The sequence below is a fragment of the Cervus canadensis genome, chromosome 8, assembly GCF_019320065.1.
Source record: "Cervus canadensis isolate Bull #8, Minnesota chromosome 8, ASM1932006v1, whole genome shotgun sequence".
Classification (NCBI taxonomy): Eukaryota; Metazoa; Chordata; class Mammalia; order Artiodactyla; family Cervidae; genus Cervus; species Cervus canadensis.
Window position 1 is genome coordinate 17,174,569 of NC_057393.1, and position 19,504 is coordinate 17,194,072.

The 19,504-nt window shown below is 36.2% G+C and overlaps 1 protein-coding gene across 1 annotated transcript in view; it reads right to left on the reverse strand.

The window, feature by feature from the left end:
- Positions 1–307: 307 nt before the first annotated feature.
- Positions 308–19,504, reverse strand: part of NHLRC2 (NHL repeat containing 2) — a 61,991-nt gene continuing 42,794 nt past the window's right edge. Inside the window, exons 7-11 of the mRNA XM_043475386.1 lie at positions 16,614–16,845; positions 15,929–16,051; positions 14,830–15,039; positions 13,600–13,819; positions 308–7,998 (exon numbers count right to left, since the gene is read on the reverse strand). Of these exons, the coding sequence (XP_043331321.1) occupies positions 7,742–7,998; positions 13,600–13,819; positions 14,830–15,039; positions 15,929–16,051; positions 16,614–16,845 (1,042 nt within the window). The 3' untranslated portion in view covers positions 308–7,741. The remainder of the gene's footprint in view (positions 7,999–13,599; positions 13,820–14,829; positions 15,040–15,928; positions 16,052–16,613; positions 16,846–19,504) is intronic.

Here is a 19,504-nt window from a genome sequence, read left to right on the forward strand (position 1 = left end):
CCCCATCCTCCCGACCCCCTTCCAGTGCAGCAAGTTTGTACCAGCCTCACTGCCTTCTCTTTTTTAATGGAATGAAGTACATGCAGTTGTATTATCCATAACCCCTGGTTTTAACCCCTCTCCCTAAAACTCCTGAATCACTTAACACAAAAGCTAGGATCATAAGACTCACATCTATTGGTCACCCTCATCTCACCTCCCGGACTCCTCCAACCCAAACTATGCACCATTTTTAATCTGGATGATAGGATTCCAAGCAGTAAAATGATCTCATGGTATACTTAAAACAGCATAAAAAAGAGAAACATAGCTTTAGAGGGAAAATATTTAATCTATTTCATGAAAAAAAAATGTACAAAGCTTTAGAAAAGAGGCATTAGGTTTCAGTGTACAGTATAAACACATTCTGGTTTTCTATAATCACATGTATTATACACTTCTTTTGAGTTGGAAATGAAGGCCACTGTGCTCTCATTCCAAACCATCTTCTCTTAACACATGTACTTGAAAAAGTCACTGAAAACAGACTTGAAATAAATGTAGAAATACAGTGTTGTACAAAAATATATTACTCTATCTACATGAAATGCTCACAAATGCAGACCAAGTCAATTCTTTTAGAACTCAACTAAGTCTAATACATGATCCTGTAAATTGGATTTCAATCGCATTCTTTATCTTTGAAGAAAAATTAGATATAATCAAACTCTTGGAATGATAGAAGTGAAGTCAGCACAGCAGACCAACACTATTCTCAAAGATAAAACCACAACTTAGTACACACACAAGAGGGGAAGAGTCTGAGTTTTTAAAACTTGACAAATTTATGAAATGTTACAATTTGAAAGTGATTGTGTGTATATATGTATGTATATGTGTATGTATGTGATATATATGTATCACAGCAAACTTTGATTAATCCATAACCCACATGTAAAGTGATGACAGCAATTAAAGCATTTCTAAACTGACTCTCAATGCATCCTAACAGTGAAAACTTAAACCTTTAAAAAATATTAACCTATGTATAACATAATTAGAAACATATACCTCCAAGTAGAGTAAAATTGATTTTAAAGTCATGTAGCACACTGTTCTCCTTCTTTAGAAATGGACATATGAAGAATTTTAGAAAAAAAAATTTACCACAACAAAACCAATCTACTATATCTGTCATTTGTGGAACTATATAGTTCCTCATTGCAACTTCTACAGACACTGTTTTCAAAGACAGGGAAGCCTAAGGTGTGGAGTGGATGTGGTTGTGTATTTCTACAGGTAAATTTGGGTGATGAACATCAGAGGCACACAGAGAAAGTACATTCCAACTCCACACACACACTTGTTAGCATCTGAACATGTAATGAACACAACAGGTAGCCCATTCTGCACATGCTCACAGAGTTAACACATTTCTGGTGGGACTAAGAATAATGATGACAAAAATCTAAAAATAGAAGATAGTTCCAAGACTGAGCCCATCTTCATTTTCAGAAATTAATGTGTCTATTTTTACCTTTCATTACCATAATTTATCAACTGTTTTACCCTATATACCTTAACACATAGTTTTTATGAGCATAGCACACTAGATAATCAAAAATACTATTTAAACTGGTTCTATTCAAATTTGAGGATTGCTTTTTTCCCCCTCTATTATGAGGCCTCATTTCAAACATAAATATGTAACCCAGTATATTAAAAGCAAAAGGTAATAAATTCCACTGTCCCTTTAACTCATAAAAAAATCTGACAATTTTGCTTAATTCTGTACTACTGAAAAACACCAGCTCTGAAAGTTGCTCCTTTAAGAGGAAGGAATTCATACCATGCCCTGACATGTTCCAAAAATGCTTGCGAGTATGTGGCTGTTTAGTGCTTCACCAAGCTTGTTCAGGGCTTTTCAGGATATGGTTGGTACAGGGCAGGAAGTAGATTTGGAAGTACTTACAATTCTTTCCTTTTGATCACGGGGCTTTCAACAGAATAAAATGTCCTTTGGTCCACTTGAGAGTGACATGCCAGTGTGGAAAAGGGACGTCCCAAACAAGGAATAACTACAGCCAGGCTGACAGTCCACAGGTATCTGGGGTTCTCACTTTCCAACTCCAACTTCTGACAGAAACTAAACCGAATCCGCACACCGAGAAACACAGGGGATGCAGTCAGAGAAGCCGGCCGCACCGCCTCCTGCTCTGCTCTTCCCAGGCTGCGGTCAGACCGGCAGCCCTGGCCCAAACCAGCCAGGCTGACCGCAGTCTAATAGTAAAAGGGCCAAGGCGTGCAGGGCACGGAATACACACAGGAGGCTAGTCCAGCCTCTAGCTCTTAATGCCATGCTTTCTATTATCCTACTGCAAGGAAAAGAGGGGGGTGGGGACACACTTTTAAATATTCAGAACAAAATCATGATTTATGGTTACTGTGAATTCATTTAAATAAACTGTGTGCCACTGGAAGAGAAAAGGAGGAAATCTTGGTGATTAACAGTTAATTCTACTTGTAAAGTATAACACTCCCATGTCTTAAAGTTGATGCACATTTCCTTATAGATTTCTGATTTGGAATTTTATAACAATATTAACAAATTCTAGTAATATTTAAATTAGCAGATGATAAATGAAAAACATTTCCATTCTTGTAACTGGATGCTCATGAATCATAATCTGTGGTAGGCAGCATTCTACTTCAGACCTTTTAATAGTACCTAAACCTGGAATAATAGGTTGACCTGGTGAAAACTTTACTAGAATGGAATTGCATATATCTTGAGTCCTGGGGGGCAGAGTGGGGTAAGGTCTATATACTGCAGTAGTTATTAAGCAAGTAGGCAGATGATTCTGTGTGTTAACAGACGGGCCGAGTATTATGTTTCTATAGCTCACTTTGGTCACTAAAACAGTTATTTTCTTAAATATGAACAAGCTTTCAAAGGTTTGAGACAGTCCTGTACTAAGAATACGGTTATACTTGTGACAAGGTCTTATAATTACCTTCTGAAGACCAATTAAAATAGCATTGTTGGAACTAATACTGAATGGCTAGTTAATTCTTTAATACATCCATCTGCCAAGAAAAACTCTTGATAATATCTGAATTTCAGAAAGAATGGTACATAAAATCTTCTGAGAGAAACAATGATACAGACTGTTCCAAACCCTGAAGGATAACTATGTATAATGAAAAGTCCAAAAAGCTGATATAATTAAATGGATTTACTTTAAACTTCAAAAACAATCACTACTAGGACTTTTATAAGTTCTTTGGGTTGATTAGTTACTATATATAACTATGGAAGATTTATGCTTTAAAAAAAACCAAACAAACACTTTTAAAGGCAGGCATAAAAGCATGGTAGTTGAGTAGATGCACCCAGGTTGGGCCAGTCCTAAATGTCTGATCTCAATTACGCTGGTCTAATTGCTTACCACTTCTTTGTGTCTCAGTTTCCTCATCAGAGAAATAAGGAAAACTAGAACCTCTCTCCTAAGGTGGTTGTGAGGATTAAACTAGTTAATGCACAGAAAGCACTTAGAAAAGTGCCGGGCACATAGTTAGCATTGAATAGATTTAGCTATTATTCTTATAACTTTATTCAAATACTGCAAAGGCTTAAGAAAGCATTCACAAAAATAAATACTCTTAATCCCAGTTTGTTTTCACTCTATGCCTAGGAGTAGAGCTAGAAATTAGGAGATCTGTGTTCAAATAAAAGATCCATCACCCACTAGTCACTCTTAATCATTCAACAAAACTGGCTGAGCAACTGCCTACACCGGGCACCTCTCCAGCATCAGGCAATTATTCGGGGAGTGCTGAACTTGAGACGTGAAGCCAACATTTTAAGTTGCTTCCTCATCTGTAAAATGGACAGAAGATCTACCTGTCTGATTTGTGAGGCAAAATGCATGAAGGCACTTGGAAGAGCACCATCAGTGGATATTCCAGGAACATGGTTTAGGGTATGTCTGGACTTTCTCAAAGGAAGTTCATTAGTCATCATTACAGGTCTTAAAAAACTTCTTAAAACTGTAGGTTTGTTTCTTTATAACATCGTTTATAAAACAGTAATATATTTATTATAAAACTATTTCTCTTCTTGAATCCCAGCACTGCGGAGAGTATTAACATACCACACAGTTGGTAGAGGAATAGTTTCCTTTAGAAACTGCAGTTGCAAAGAAAGTGTGAAGCCATGTGTTTCATGGTCATAAATTATTATCATTATTATTAATGACCAATAACTGGCAGTTTCATTATCTACTAACTGCTATACAAATACTATTTCACTGAGCCCTTACAGCAACCCCATAAGGCAGGTATAGTGACCCCATTTTATAGGGCAGAATCCAAGTGACTGCAGAGTCTGTGTTTATAAACACTATACTACATCACACAATAAAAATACTAGCAGCAAAAGCCACAATTATTTTTGTCTCCACCAAATCACAAACTGAAGAGAACTGGTAGATCAAAGAGCTCTAAACTGAGTTCTGATCTTTCTTGATAAAAGTGACTTCAGAAAAAGTTATTATGTAAATAGTGCTTACTGTTCAGTTCATTTTAAGTCTTTAAAAGCATATTCCCAGTTGTTTTTTTTTTAAATAACCCATTGCTCAATTAAAAAAAATGAAAAAGTAGAAAATATTCACAACTCCACAATTAAAAAAAAACAGAAAAAGCTGAAAATATTCACAATTCCACCATTCACAGTCCACCACATGACACAGTCCCTCTGCATATATTTTCATGCAATTCATGAGTTAAGAAATTTAGTTTTTGATGACTGTTCCTATGTCAAATATAATGGTTAGACTGTTTCTAATCGACAGATATAAACTAATACTAAATGTTAGGCAAGTAGAAAATTACTATATTACAGAGGTATGTAATGTTAATGTCTTCCCAAATTTTCCAACTATGAAAAAGCAAGCAGAGAGCAACTTATCTCAGTGGTACTATCTCCAGACTATACTGGCTATGCGAGAAATTTAGTTGATCTTTGTATCTGTGTAAGTATATAGACATGTACATTTATCTACATATACTAAGCTTTTGGGGGGCTGTGTTAAGATTTATAGCTTTCTGCAGGCCTGATAATACTATAGGTAAATATATTATTACAATAGCTTAGGAGAAAGTTGCTTAGTCATTGAATTTTGTCGAAGTTACACTTACGGGTGATTAAACTGTAAAGTCTTCCCTTGTGGACAGGTTAAATATTTGCTTGAGCATTTCCAAGATAACCAAAATTATTTTCAGAGATATCAATCCTGAGTATAAGTTCAGAAAAGAGAATTTTACCATTTGTGAAGTGATGTAAAGAATGTTGGAAAAAAACAGTGACAAAGAAGCAGAATAATTTAGGGCAAAGATCCAGGTATTGTGTCTGAGTGTATGTAATGCCACATTACTGGCATTTTGATTATGGTGACTAACACTAAAATCGTTTTTCAAACTATCACTGAACATAACTTTTGCTTTTCTTCATGCCATAAATTTAAAAACAGACTCAGGAATCACAAAAGTTTTTAAAAATGCACTTTCTAGTGCTCTCTCTTATGTAAGAGGTTTATTATGTTAGTCATAAATTCTAAGAACCTATCTATATTGCTTAACATGATTTACAAAAAATCATGTAATCTGTATACATAATATTTTAAATGTGAAAAACAATGTAGATTACTGGATGGGTAAGAATAAGAATGTTCAATAGAACTGTAGTTAAAAATCAAGAAGAGTATAAGCTTAATACAAACAGAAAACTCTATACAGCCAAAATGAACATTAATATATTCTAGAAATATTTTTGGATTTTAATGTACATGAAAATATATACTGTGTGTAAGTTCATGCATAATACTGCAAAAATAATTATCAAGCATTCCTGCATTAGTGAGTTAAAAGTGTATATGTTTTCTTCAGAGAGTGAAATTGTTTATGTCCTTAAATAGGAAAAAATTAAGCCAAACTATTTTCATTCTGTCCAGCTGGAAATGAGAAGTATAATAATAAAATGAGATTTTAAAAATGACTATGGCCTATTCTCCATAAAAGAGAATGTCAATATTATACATTCTTTTATTACAGAACATTTTTTTTTATGGAGAGGAAAGGTTTATGAGGTACTTATATATATATATATATGCATATACATAAATAATTTTAAACAGAATTTCTTTTAACTTTACATTTATTCTTCTCTTTAAAAATAGCTTTAGGAGGCTACAAATTAGTCATGATCTATGCATTCCCTTACTTCATATTTAGGTAATCTGAAATAGTATGTTCAAAACTGTATTTCAAAAGAATATAAAGATATGGGCAGATGATTATGCTTAAAAAATTACAATTCAAATTGTGCACTGGTTTTGAAGCGAGAAGGTGTATTATGTTATATTATTGTCTATAAATATTTACTGAATAAGTATGATTCACCTGTTGTTTTTAAAATCTTGTAAGCTGATTAAACCACAAACATGTGGAATCAGTTTTAGTAAAAACAAGCAGAGTCTTTTAAAATAGTTATAAAGAGAAAGCATCATTGAAAAAAATAACCTTTCCAAAATCTTCTGGTGACTATTTCTTTTAAGGTTAGAAAAAAACATACCAAAAACAGGATCATCAAGTCAGTGTATGTTTCAGCCTTAATATTTTAAAGTAATATATTAAGATATACTATACATAATGAAAGCATAAAAGTGCTTCATATTGAAATTTTCACCTTGAAGGCTTAACAGCTATTTTTAAAAACATCACAACAATGATCATTTAAATTCTCAATATGGGAACCAAAAAAACCCCAAACCTAGCAAATCTGCATTTAATGCTTCAACTGAAATGTAAATTTCTAATACAACATACATACCCATTTGCATCGGACTTAGCGGTAACAATTAATTCTTTACCATTAAGTGGTGTCACATGCAGTAATGTGTTCTGAAGTCCCTCTCTCCTTGAAAGTCATAATATTTCTAAGGAGTCATTCATTGCTAAGACTGTTCATTCATTACTAAAACTATTCATTCAGAAAAACGTTAAAAGGAGTCTGTATATGTCCTTAGAGACTCTAACTTTCAGAAATATAGAAATATATTTTCTGTATATAGAAATATACAGAATATTTAACATACCATTAATAATGGTATGCTAAAATAGCAAATAATTTATAACCATAAATATATCTCAAATGAGAAAATCACAGAAGAGAACAAGGAACATTTTTACCACCTAGATGCTCTTTAAGCTACTACTGTGATGAAAAGACATTTTTTTTTCTTGACCTAAAACAGACCTTACACCTTGAATGGCAAGTGTCCTTATACCAACACATAGACTGGATCTTAAGCACTGTTTAAAGTTACTGTGAAATTTACACATTCTGATGTGCTGCTTCATAAAAGGTAAAAAAGTTAGTTAAAATATTTGGTATCATTATTGTTATCAGTATTCACTGAAAATTATCTTTCCTGTAACACGGCCTTAAGTCTTGTGCCAAGTAACAGCCCAGATTACAGAATCATGTTTCGAATCATGGTCAGTGACTTTGCTGGTACACAGCCAGAATGAAGGAATTTGTCTATAATAATTAAATAAGCAGCATACTTTATTTTAATATCAGTTGCTAGAACTGAACAATGGGTTTCTGGGTACCCAGAGGCAGAAATAAAGTTTCTTTTCATAAATTACAGTGATGGTGGGGATATCAAGAAGAGGCAGCACTGGGTTGCTAGTCAGCTTGCTAAAATATATACTTGAGTTCTACTGGAGGTATGCAGTCTTGCTGTGTCTCAGTTATTTGCAAAGGCTGGCTGAACAAAATTCCCTTCATCATACAGGCACTACTGTCTGCGCTACAGTAATAGAGAAACACGCTGATAGACAGAATGGCCTCAAGTGATAAACAATCTCCAGGAATCTGCAGTGAGATTGTTGGTTGATTGGAAATGCTCTCTATCTCTCCAGATGGTATCTGTCCTTGAAGAAGCCATTCATTGCCTAGAAAATAAAGAGATAAATTATTAAGACTGCATAAGAAGTTGAGAAGGAAATCAGACAGACTTTACAAACACTAGATTTACTCAACTAACAATATTTACTGAAAGCCTCTAAATGCCAGGCATTGTGCTCTGTGTGAGGGACACAAGATATAAGAAGTCCTAGTCTAGTTATCCTGATATCAAATTAAAATTTTTTCTTTGAACACTGCAAACATAAATATAAATTAATTTTTATTGAAATCAAGATGAATATTACAAGTATGGTTATAGATTTAAAATGTGGTAAAATTAAAATGAAAATGTAAAACTGAAACCTGTTAGTAAGTCCTAGAAATAAACATAAGACACTTCAGAAAATAGTTAATTTTTACCAGATAAAAGTGTCTAGAAATATAATATGCAAACTACAAAACAAGCTAGGGAATACAAACATATGTACAACTCTGCAATGACTTTCCAGTAAAGACAGTGATGAATTATTGACTATCCAAGGGTAATAAAAAAAAAAATTGATTTTTTTTTTCAGAAACAAGTAACACTGCATACATTATTCCAATGGACTCAATGTAAAAAACAGATCTTTGTTTACTTCATGTTAATACATAAGACTCCTCTGAGACTTAAATATATAAATCATCTATACAACAAACATCTAAAAATCACTAAAAATCTGTCTTCTAGTATTAAAGTTTTTAAAATGTCTTCATTCACCCAGTGTCTTCTCCCCAAAGGAACGTGTGTGTCACCCTGAGGAAGCACGTACCTAGGCTGACAGCGTTAGAGGGGCTTAGCTATTAAGAACCAGTGTTTGGGAAATGCAGGGCATGCTTTCCTGCCATCTGAAATAGAATACACTGAACATAATCTAACGACTTACCAACAACTCAGGGCTATCTGTACAAAAACTGGACCATCTACTGAGCAGTGATGAAATTCTATGTCTATTTTTTAGCTTCTCTTTCTGTTTTGACTTCAGGATGAGTCGACAGACTACAGCACCTGTCTCTACCTGTCCTCTTCATCTCTCCTTTAGTTTATTGCTTCTAATATTCTGTTGATTGAAAAATTAAATTTGAGAAAAATATATCAAGAGTAAGGAAAATGTGAAAGGTGAGACTCTAAAGAGTTAAATGCAGAGCTTTTAAATATAATTCCTTTTAAAGTCTCTGGCCTTCTTTGCTTATTTCTGGACTGAGGAGTATGTTTGATTTTGTTATACAGCAGATTAGTAGGGGAACTTCTTATATTTTAAATGAAAACAGGAAAATAATAAATTATGCTATTTTAATGTCCAGGTTTAGAAATAAAAGTGTTTCTGTAGACAATTTTCAGATACTTCACATGAAGGATTTGTGAAGCACAACATGCCCTTGGGACTTTTATACTGCCATTTATTTATTAATTTATTGGCTTAAAACCTTCCCATAAATGCTGGCAGCTTTAAGATTAGACCCACCAAAATTTAGTTAAAAATCAGTGTTATGGTCTCTAAGTAACAGGCCAAGAAGAAAAAAATGTCCTTTAATCACAGGTTTACAAATGTACCCTACAAAATAATATTCAAAGACTTAAATTATTAGAATTCTTGCTTGAAAGTTTATTTGTCCCTATACAAAAAAAAAAAAAAGTTTCTCTGGTGGCTCAGAGGTAAAGATTCTGCCTGCAGTGCAGGAGATGCGGGTTTGATCCTTGGGTGAGGAAGATCCCCTGAAGAAGGAAATGGCAACCCATTCCAGTCATGGCAATCCATTTTCCATTGCTTGGAAAATCCCATGGACAGAGGAGGCTGGCGGGCTACCGTCCATAGGGTCACAAAGAGTTGGATATGAGTTGGCAACTAATGCACAACAATACAATAAAAATGGAACCCATGGGACTTCCCTGGTGGTTCAGTGGTTGAGAATTTGCCCTGCAATGCAGGGGACACAGGTTCATTCCCTGGTAGGGGAACAAAGATCCCACATGCCACAACTAGAGAGCCCATGTACTGAAAGGACAGATCTGTGTGCTACGGCTAAGACCTGGTGCAGCTAAATAAGTTTTTAAAAAAAAAAAAAAATGGAACCCATGCCTTGGCTAAGTGTTAAGGTAATTAAGAATTTTCTCTCTAGATTATTTAATTTTCCTTTAACACTATCTATATTTTGTATTCTAATAACTCAATATTAATATCATTAACTTGTGTAATTGACAAAGTAGAATTAAAATAAGCATGTTAATTTACCAATATCCTGCTTAAAAATAATGTTTAATTTCACAGAGAGAAATTAAATTAACATGATCTCCCAGTGATGCAATGCTTTCAGACTAATGGACCTAGGCCGAACAGCTGAACTGGCAGTCGAGGACTTGCTCTAAACTAACTGAGGAATGAATGGCCAGGGTCTGAGTTCTCTTCTGCCCACAAGGCTAGCTCCAAACATCCTCTAGTGCTGCATGGCTCAGAACTCTCCTCTGCATGGAGTGGATGGTGGTGATCTTCTCACAGGCTCAGTTGGTCCCTCCGGAGCCAACACACATTGTCTTCTGGCTAGCCTACCAAGAGCTCTCTGCTCTCTTGCTGTGGATTCCAAGCGGGCAGCTGCAGGACAATAGCTGCTGCCCTGAGAATGTACCAAGGTAAGAAGGCATAAAGCCTGGATCTGGGTAATGTACAAAAGAAAAGTGTGTGAGAGGGCATGAGAGAGGCGGAGTAGGGCAGGAAACTGAAAGCTGAGTGAGAACATGTGAAAGAGCGTGGGAGACTAGGACAGAGGAAGATCACTAGAGACAAGAAGTCAGAATTCATTTATGGACTACAACTATTTCACTTTGAAATTACTGTCTACTCTGTTAGAGATGCTAGAAAGCACTGCTATAAGACAAGTAGTATACTGATTACTTGTTAATTCATGAAATAAGTTCACACTGATTCAGATACACACCCAAGTCTTAACATAATTTACAGTAACTGAATACTTTGAGAATAGGCTCAAACAAGAAGTGTTCTTCTTAGGCTAAAAGATCGCAAATTAGAGAGTGAGGACAAAGGCTCTGCCTGAATTCTAATCATAGTAATTTGTTTGTATTCAGTTACACATCCTCCTCCAACAATGTTTTTTCTTCTACTCGAATGGCATACTTTTAAGCAAAGGCTTTGGCATTCATTTTCTTGTAGCAAGCAAGTTAATGGGGCTCAAGTTCTACTTTGGGAATCTCTAGAGAAGAAAACACAGATTCAGGCTTAATAACTGGTCTCAATGGACATGAATCTGAGCAAACTCTGGGAGACAGTGAAGGACAGAGAAGCCTGGTGTGCTATAGTCCATGAGGTCACAAAGAGTTGGACATGACTAAGCAACTGAACAAGTCAGTTCTTAATGATACTACTGAAATAAAATGAACAGCAATTGAAAGCTCTGAAGTATTTGACAAGAAACTATCTGGAAAAGTGAAAGATAATAAAACATCCAAAGAACTGAATTAGAATATGTCAAGCTATTTCAATTAAAAACAAGAATAAAAAATTAAAAAAAAAATCATACTCAAGGGGGAAATCTAGTTCTTTAGAATCTGTGAGATTTAATGGTATAGTGGTAATCACAATTAATACTGGATCAGGCCTTCAGAGAACTTCTGATTAAACTACTTAGTAACTACACTTTTTAAAATTAATTTTAATTGGAGGACAACTGCTTCACAATGTGTTGGTCTGTGCTGTGCAATGTGAATCAGCCGTACCCATGTATTTCCTCCCTCTTGAACCTCCCTCCCAAGTCCCCCACCCCACCCGCTAGGTTGTCACAGAGCTGCTCCCTCATGCATAACCTTGGCTGGAGAAAAACCACTTCCATGTGGACCAGACTAACTTTCAATCCATGACAGCAAGCCTCAAACGCAACCTTTCAGCTGTTCAGCAGTCATACTGTATTTCCCTCATGTAGTCACCCTTTCACCCTTCGGACCCTCTTTCTTCAAACCTCCAAAACTTTCTCCCCATCCCCTTCTCACGCTCAGCTGACAGTGATATTTCCCAACATATTAATACTAAGAAAACAAGCATGCAGAAAAACACTTCTGCAAGCATTCATCTCCACAGCTTCCTATCCAGATCTCTGGGTCACACCTGGAGCCTTCCCTCCTTACCATGGAAATGCTGCCCACTTTCCTGGCAAAGACCAGTTTTCCACCTGTGCACTCGAGCCCATCCTCTCTCAAATCTTCCTAAAGGATATCCACGGCTACCACACATCATCTTTTCTCTACTGATCTTTGCCATCAATAACAGCAAACACACTGCTCTCCCAACTCTGCTTTCCCCTTCAAGCAACTGCTCTCTTTCTCGTTATCTTTTTAACTAAATTCCTCAAAGAGCTATCTACATTTGATTTCTCCAGTTCCTTTCTTCTTTTCTAATCTGCTCTCATCAGGCACCTCCTTCATCATTCTGAAATAGCTCTGGTCGAGGATATAAATTAACTATAATGTTGAATCAAAGATCAATTCTTGGCCCTTATCTTAGCTCATCTATCAACAGCACTTGACACAGCTGATCACTCTTTCCTTAAAACACCTGCTCTAGAAAACTACCCTCTCTGAGTTTTGCCTGTACTTGCTTATTCATTCTTCAGTCTCCTGTGAGGGTCCCTCTTCCCCTCCTTGATCTCTATGCTGCAATGTGCCAGAACAGAGCCACCAAAGTATAACCTATGGATGGGTGTTGGTCCACAACACAATGTGTTAACTCAACACAATGATGAGTTAAGTGCAGAAACCAAGAGTAAGATTTGGAAACTTCTGTAACATCCAAATGTGTAACTGGTGGCCTTGAATTTTATGTCTTTAGAAAATTAAGTTCATTTCAAGCACTAGTAACTCTAGAGCTAGTTTGAGATGGAGGGGCACAATGGAAGGGCTTCCCAAGTGGTGTTAGCAGTAAAGAATCTGCCTGTCAATGAAGGAGATGCAAGAGATGCAGGTTTGATCCCTGGGTTGGGAAGATTCCCTAGAGGAGAAAATGGCACCCCATTCCAAAAGTCTTGCTTGGAAAATTCCAGGGACAGAGGAGCCTGGCTGGCCATAGTCCATGCGGCTGCAAAGGGTCGAACAGGATTGAGCGACTGAGCACACACACAGCACAAAGGAAAAGATACTAAACTAAGGACTAGCAGAGCTGGGTTCAAGTTCCATCCTTTGACCTAATTAAATATATGCCCTCAAGCAAATAATTTTACCCCTCTGAGCCACTAGTCTCCTCATCTATAAGAGGCTTAGGACAAAGGGTGTATTTTGATGCCTTTCAGTTCTAATATTCAAGGACCTATCATTCTAAGACCCAACAGTCCGCCTCATGTGATGAACTTGCCTAGGAGCAAATGGCAGCAATTATGATTAACTTTGGGTGAGTTACACAGTTACTTAATAAAGAGAGAGAATCAATCTCAAAGACTAAAGAAAACTGCTAAAGTGGGGTTAGATCTGGATCTTTTTGTGTTATAAGACCCCCTTCAAATCCTGCCTAACTGTACAGTTAAAGTATCACGTAACAAACGAGAAAAATTTCTAGATCAAACATCAAAAATTCATGAAATATTTCCATTTGCAAAGGTTACTGTCATACCTTCAGCTGACAGAAACCAGCAACTGGACGCTCCCTCCGTCAGCTTTGTTCCTGATGGGAGGTCTAGTCTCAGCTTGAACTGAAGAGTCTGTCCGGGACACGCAGCCACGGGGGAAAGTCTAACGCCCGGAGCAGATTTAGGTAGTTTGGGTAAGGTCTTTGGTTTTTCTGCTAGACATGGACCATCCACCACAGCATTTTCAGATGTGAAGACTGGGAACTAAAAACAAGAAAATCTGTTTTCTAAAGCACAAGTACTTTTTAGTACTGTAGACTGAGAGAGCTTATTTTCAGACTTCATTACAAAAGTGAGGTTCAATGTCAAGGAAACTTAATTGTCATTTTCTTCTGAATCAGAATGCATTTACTTAGACTTCCTCATGATTATTTTGTAGGTTCAAAAAATACTTCATCCTAGCCAAAAGACTGTCAACATTTATGAATGAAATGGAATGGAATTAATTGTTCAATATGTTTATTGATAGCAGGAAATTAAAATAAAACTTTATCAATTTAAAGGCAGTGGATGTAATACACACCCTCTTATAATTTTCACTGCCAACTATAAGATGTCAATCATCTCATATCAGAGATCTATGTCAAGAGAAATGAACTTATAATGGCAATCTGTGTTTTTATTTTAAATCTTGGAAATTGCTAGAATTTTAGACAAAGAACTCCTGCATTTTCTGGACAAATGTGACATAGAAAGGGATAACTTGAAATTTTATTAGAGACCATGTCCATATCTTTAAAATTAGAACTTATTTAAGTTTCCTCTCATCTAATTTTTAAGTCCTGACCTTTAAAGATCTTTCTTTAAAGATTATTTGGTAATGGATTCACCATAGGAAACAAAGATTACACATTAGTCTGAGGATTGTTTAAAAATTAAAAAAACAAAAACACTCGATTAAACAATCCAACCCACATAGTTTGTGTGTATCAGTATGTCCATACATTTAAAAACAGATGCGCCTTTTTTTTCCCTTTTCTGAAAGTTCATCAAATTCTCTCCAACTTCTAGTGTTTTTCTCAAACATTCTTGGCACAGATGGAATTTTCACTTTAAAAATAACAGGATATCCTTGGAAGAGGCGCCCACTCACTACTCTGTCTATATGTTTCACTTTCACCACTAGTGTTGGTCTAACCAAAAGTGCCTCTGTTGTTGCTAGGGATTTCAGAATCTTTCTTAAAATGATGCCCCTTAACTTAAAGATAACTTACCACGGAAACTGTTTTGGTTGCTAAATCCAACACTTTAATTTGATGGTTATTGGTGTCTGCCACATATAATAATTGACCATTCTCTCCAACACACAAGCCTCCTGGTTCATTAAAAGTTGAGTCGGTAAAATTGGAACCAATAATATTACTTGCATTACCAGTTCCTGCTAATGTTGTACAGTTTTTTGTTTTTGGATCCACAACTTTAATCTAAAAAGGACAGAACAAAAATTTATTTATCTGAAGCTCAGTTTCACATTTGTGGTGTGGAAGAGTAACATATTAATAAGCAAGGCAAAGAATTCCTGATTGCCATTAGTATTCTTAATAAACATCAGAGAAAGAACAGACACTTCCATATTTTCTTGAACAGCCAAACATTCAAATTAGTCTAAGGGGAGATATTTCATCCTGAGAGTTAAACACTATAAAATCCCCAGTTACATCCTGTCTTCTAGAAGAAACCTTTGAAAAAATTATTTAATGTTATTCTTTTCCCTCACAATGGGACACAGTTGAACTGACTTCCTTCTTAGGAACATCTAATACCGGCTAAGGATTTGCTACTTACGTTAGACGCTGTGATTCCTGTGTTTCAATTACATTAAATTCATAAGCTTCTCACCACACAATACTAATATTTATGTTCCAATGATTTTATTTTAAAAATGCATAGTAAAAATAAAATAGACAAAGAAAACAGAAATGTTGATGAAAACGAATTATTTGCTAACAGGCACGGCAACTATGCAAAGGCTCAAAAATGTTCATTTGTTAACTGACATATTAATCTCCCTGTTACCTGCCTTCTCCTTATTTACTGAAGATGTTACTAAACAGCTTTAGTGGCTTGCAATTCCCAATTTTTGGTTATTGTCATCGGGAATTTGTTTAGTCCTTTCCCCAGCTCAGAGTACTATCACATCATTTCTGCAAAGAAAGGACCAAAAAAGGAACAGAAAGGCTTATGTACAGTTGTCAAAGACTGTTATTTCTCTCTACATTTTAGAGTGGCAGTTGTAGGAGGCTCACAGATCTTTCAGCATTTTAAATACCACAAGTAAAAAGCAGGGTATTATATAATTCTGTCAAGACTCACCTTGTGATTGTAAGAGTCTGCCACGTACAGTAAATTCCTTTTCTTGTCCCAAGTTACTCCAAGTGGGTGCTGAAGCCTTGCATTGATTCCTACTCCATCAACATCACCAAAAGCAAATAAATTCTTTTTTTTGAAAAGAAAAGAAGCAGCATGTATTAAAATTTTCACAGAACTTTGTTAGGGTATAAAGTGAAAATTCAGATGGCTGTACATGCTACTTAAAGGGGGAAAAGTCTGATTTCATATAAATAGGGTTGGGCATTTGACTGAAACTAGAAAAAAAAAATGACAGAATTCTGAACCTGACTTAATTTGTGGTTCTAAGGAATCTTATTCACAAAAATGACACATCTGATCTGGACAGGTCAGGTCTACTACTCTGTGCTCTTTCCACCCTCCTGCCAAACATCTACTCTTCATTTTCCCCTTGCTCAGTAATCACAATTTTATCCTTCCTTTCTCTCGGAAGCCTTGACATTCATACAGAATCGAATCAGATCGGTTAACTTTTCTTAGGTGGTTTTGTTACTTGTGCTTCTTTATAGTCACATTTCCTTTGGTTTGACTTCCATTTTAACAAGGATAAGTTCAAGCATTTTCTCCTTCCTACGTCTTATTAACTTTACAATTCAGAAAATCGCAAGCTCGCTAAGCAGGCACGCCGTGAAAAAGTGCTTTTCATTACCATGGGATCTCTCTCTCCTCCCACGAGGTGCTTCACTGCTCCATCTTTCAGCGAGACGGTTCTCACTGTGCTGCTCTCACTATCTGCCACAAACAGGCAGCTCCAGGGATCCTCTGAGGCCAGAGACAGACCTGAGGGCTGGGCAAAGCCTGCCTTGTGAGGGTATGCATTATTTCGATTCTCTTCATTTCCACTTCCAGCAAACCGAAGGCAGGTTCCTTCTTTTAACTCGCTAAAGAAGACAAATTCACAGGTGAAATGTCAACACTGTTACACTGTGCCCAATTATTAAACAAATGAATGTAAATAATGAAGCCAATGGTGATAGCATTATATATTTAAAAAAAAATTTGCTGATCTTGACCTAGTTAAATTGTGCAAATAAGCTTTCATTGTAGTTTTTCTAATCATTATTTACCCACTGTATAGGGATCTTTCTACCTTTTTTTTTAAAACATACACAAAAGTGAAATATTCTCAATGATTAAACAGATCCCTGACAAAGTTAAAAATACATGAATTAAGATCACATCACTGATGAGATAGTTTTCCTCCAGATGATCAGAGGTAGGTACAGCTAGATCCCACCTTTATATGCTTGTGTCTTCTTAGCTTCATGCAATGTTAGATTTTGAAAGGAAATTAAAAAGATCTAGGTAATCTCTTCTAGCTCTTGATAGTTCTGAGCTTAAATTTTCATTAAAAATGTTTTATTTTCTTGTACATAAGTAGAGACCAGGCTTCCCTGGTGGCGAAGTGGTAAAGAATCCACCTGCCATCCAGGAGACGTGGATTCAATCCTTGGGCTGGGAAGATCCCCTGGAGTAGGAAATGGCAACCCACTCCAGTATTCTTGCCTAGAAAATTCCATGGACAGAGGAGCCTGGCAGGCTACAGTCTATGGGGTTGCAAAAGAGTTGTACATGACTTTGTGACTAAACAACAAAAAATATAAGAAGAGACTAGCAAAAAGAATTAAAAGAATCATTTGTGAAAGATGGGTGCTCATTTTAAAGTAATAATATGATTTGGCTGCTTTAATCAATTGTACAAATCCATTTCCTATGTATACTAGGGAAAATTCTATATAAAGGACTATTGTAATGATTTCTTTGTAATGTGGAGAAAGTTTTATACCTTGCTTTCTAAGTTTATGTCAGAGGAACTGTAAGGAAGACATGCTAGTGTCCTGTATTGAGGGGAGGGAAGAAGCTGACTTGGGATACAAAACAATGAGAGAGACTGTATCATTTTCTAATACTGTAATACATGCAAAAAAAGTCTAAAATGACCATCAGTCACTTACTGGTTAATATCATCCCAATGCTAACGTAGGTAGGGAACAAGGAGTGGAAGCAAAGGGATAGAAAATGTATAAATACAGCCATTTATTCAAGGCCTATTTATATGTAATAACAAATATGTCAAACAAAGGAGTTATAACAATTTTACAAAGGAGCTCTCTTAATAAAAGCTAGAAATAGTGGGGAGAAACAGTAACTTCTAAAAGCTCAGGAATTATTACCACTTTAAGGTCAGTGACAAATAATGCATTCTTGAAATTATAATACAAGTCAGTGTGATCAGACTGGACACTTTTCTATTGTGAAAGAGTGACAACTCTACTTAGTGAAATTTAGACCACTCTTGACTGTCTAGGTCCAAAACAGTCATCATTTAGAACAACACAGTCTGGTCATCTCTGCTACTTCTTCTTTCCTCATCTTATATGCTGTTGGTTACCTCACTTATTCAGCTTCTGTCAGCTCTGGCCTGGATAACAGCAGTGGCCTCCTCCTTGTACCGGTCTGTAGTATTGCCACACTCCAAATGCTACCAGTGTTTTCAAAAACACAAATCTTATCATATCACTTCCCAACTTAAAACTCCCTATAAAGTCATGCAGAATAACTTTCAAATCTCTTAGAAAGATTCACAAGGAACTTCAGGATCTGGCTTCCACTGACATCACAAGGGTCATTTCTTGCCTAGAAAACCTTCACCCTTCTGAACTCCTTCCTACCCTTCTGTCAGGTTTAGTTAGTAGCTAAAAAGCTCTTAGTTAGTAGCTTCTTCCAGGAAGCCTTCCTTTGATACCTTAAATTTTATTTATATCAGATGTTCCTCTTATTTATGTAAAAGATATGCCATTTCATCTCTACTACAAAGCATAGTGCCTTGTTCGCTTAATAAATATTTTTCAATAGATGATTAAATGCTGCTAAACATCTTACAAAGCAACACACACACAATTTAGGATATCCGATATTCTGGATTATCTATACAACTGCTCCTCTCTACTGATAAAGGTAACTGAGGTGACTGGCATGTACTTTCTACGGTGATTTGACAGTCTTTATGGTCTATGAATTTCATTCATTTACTTCCGCAGACCTTCACTGAGCTCCTGTCATGTATCAGATACTGTGCTAGGTGCAGAGGACAAGAAGTGAATGAGAAAAGGTCCTTTCCTTAAAGAGGCAGACTAGTAGGAGAAAATAGCTATGTAAACAAATAAGTGCAAACAAAAATACAGAAGGTGAGAGAGAGAAGAGGGGAGGGTGGTGGGGTGAAGGGTGAGAGGGAGGGAAGAAGGGAGATATGGGAGGGGAGGGGAAGAGAAAGGTTGGGGTATTAGAGGAAGAGGAAAGGCTTTACAGGAGAAATACAAGAAACTCTGTAGAGACACTACTTTTCCATCTTCATACCCCTAACAGTGGCAGCAATGCTACCTACATTCACTGTACAGGCCAGGCACTAGGCTGAGCTTTTCACATATATTAATTCTCAAAACAAAACCTATGAGGTAGATATAAGTAAGGAAAACTGAGGCTTAGAAACTTAAAGTGACTCTCCTAAGCTCATGTAGATAAGAAGTGGCAGAGCCAGGC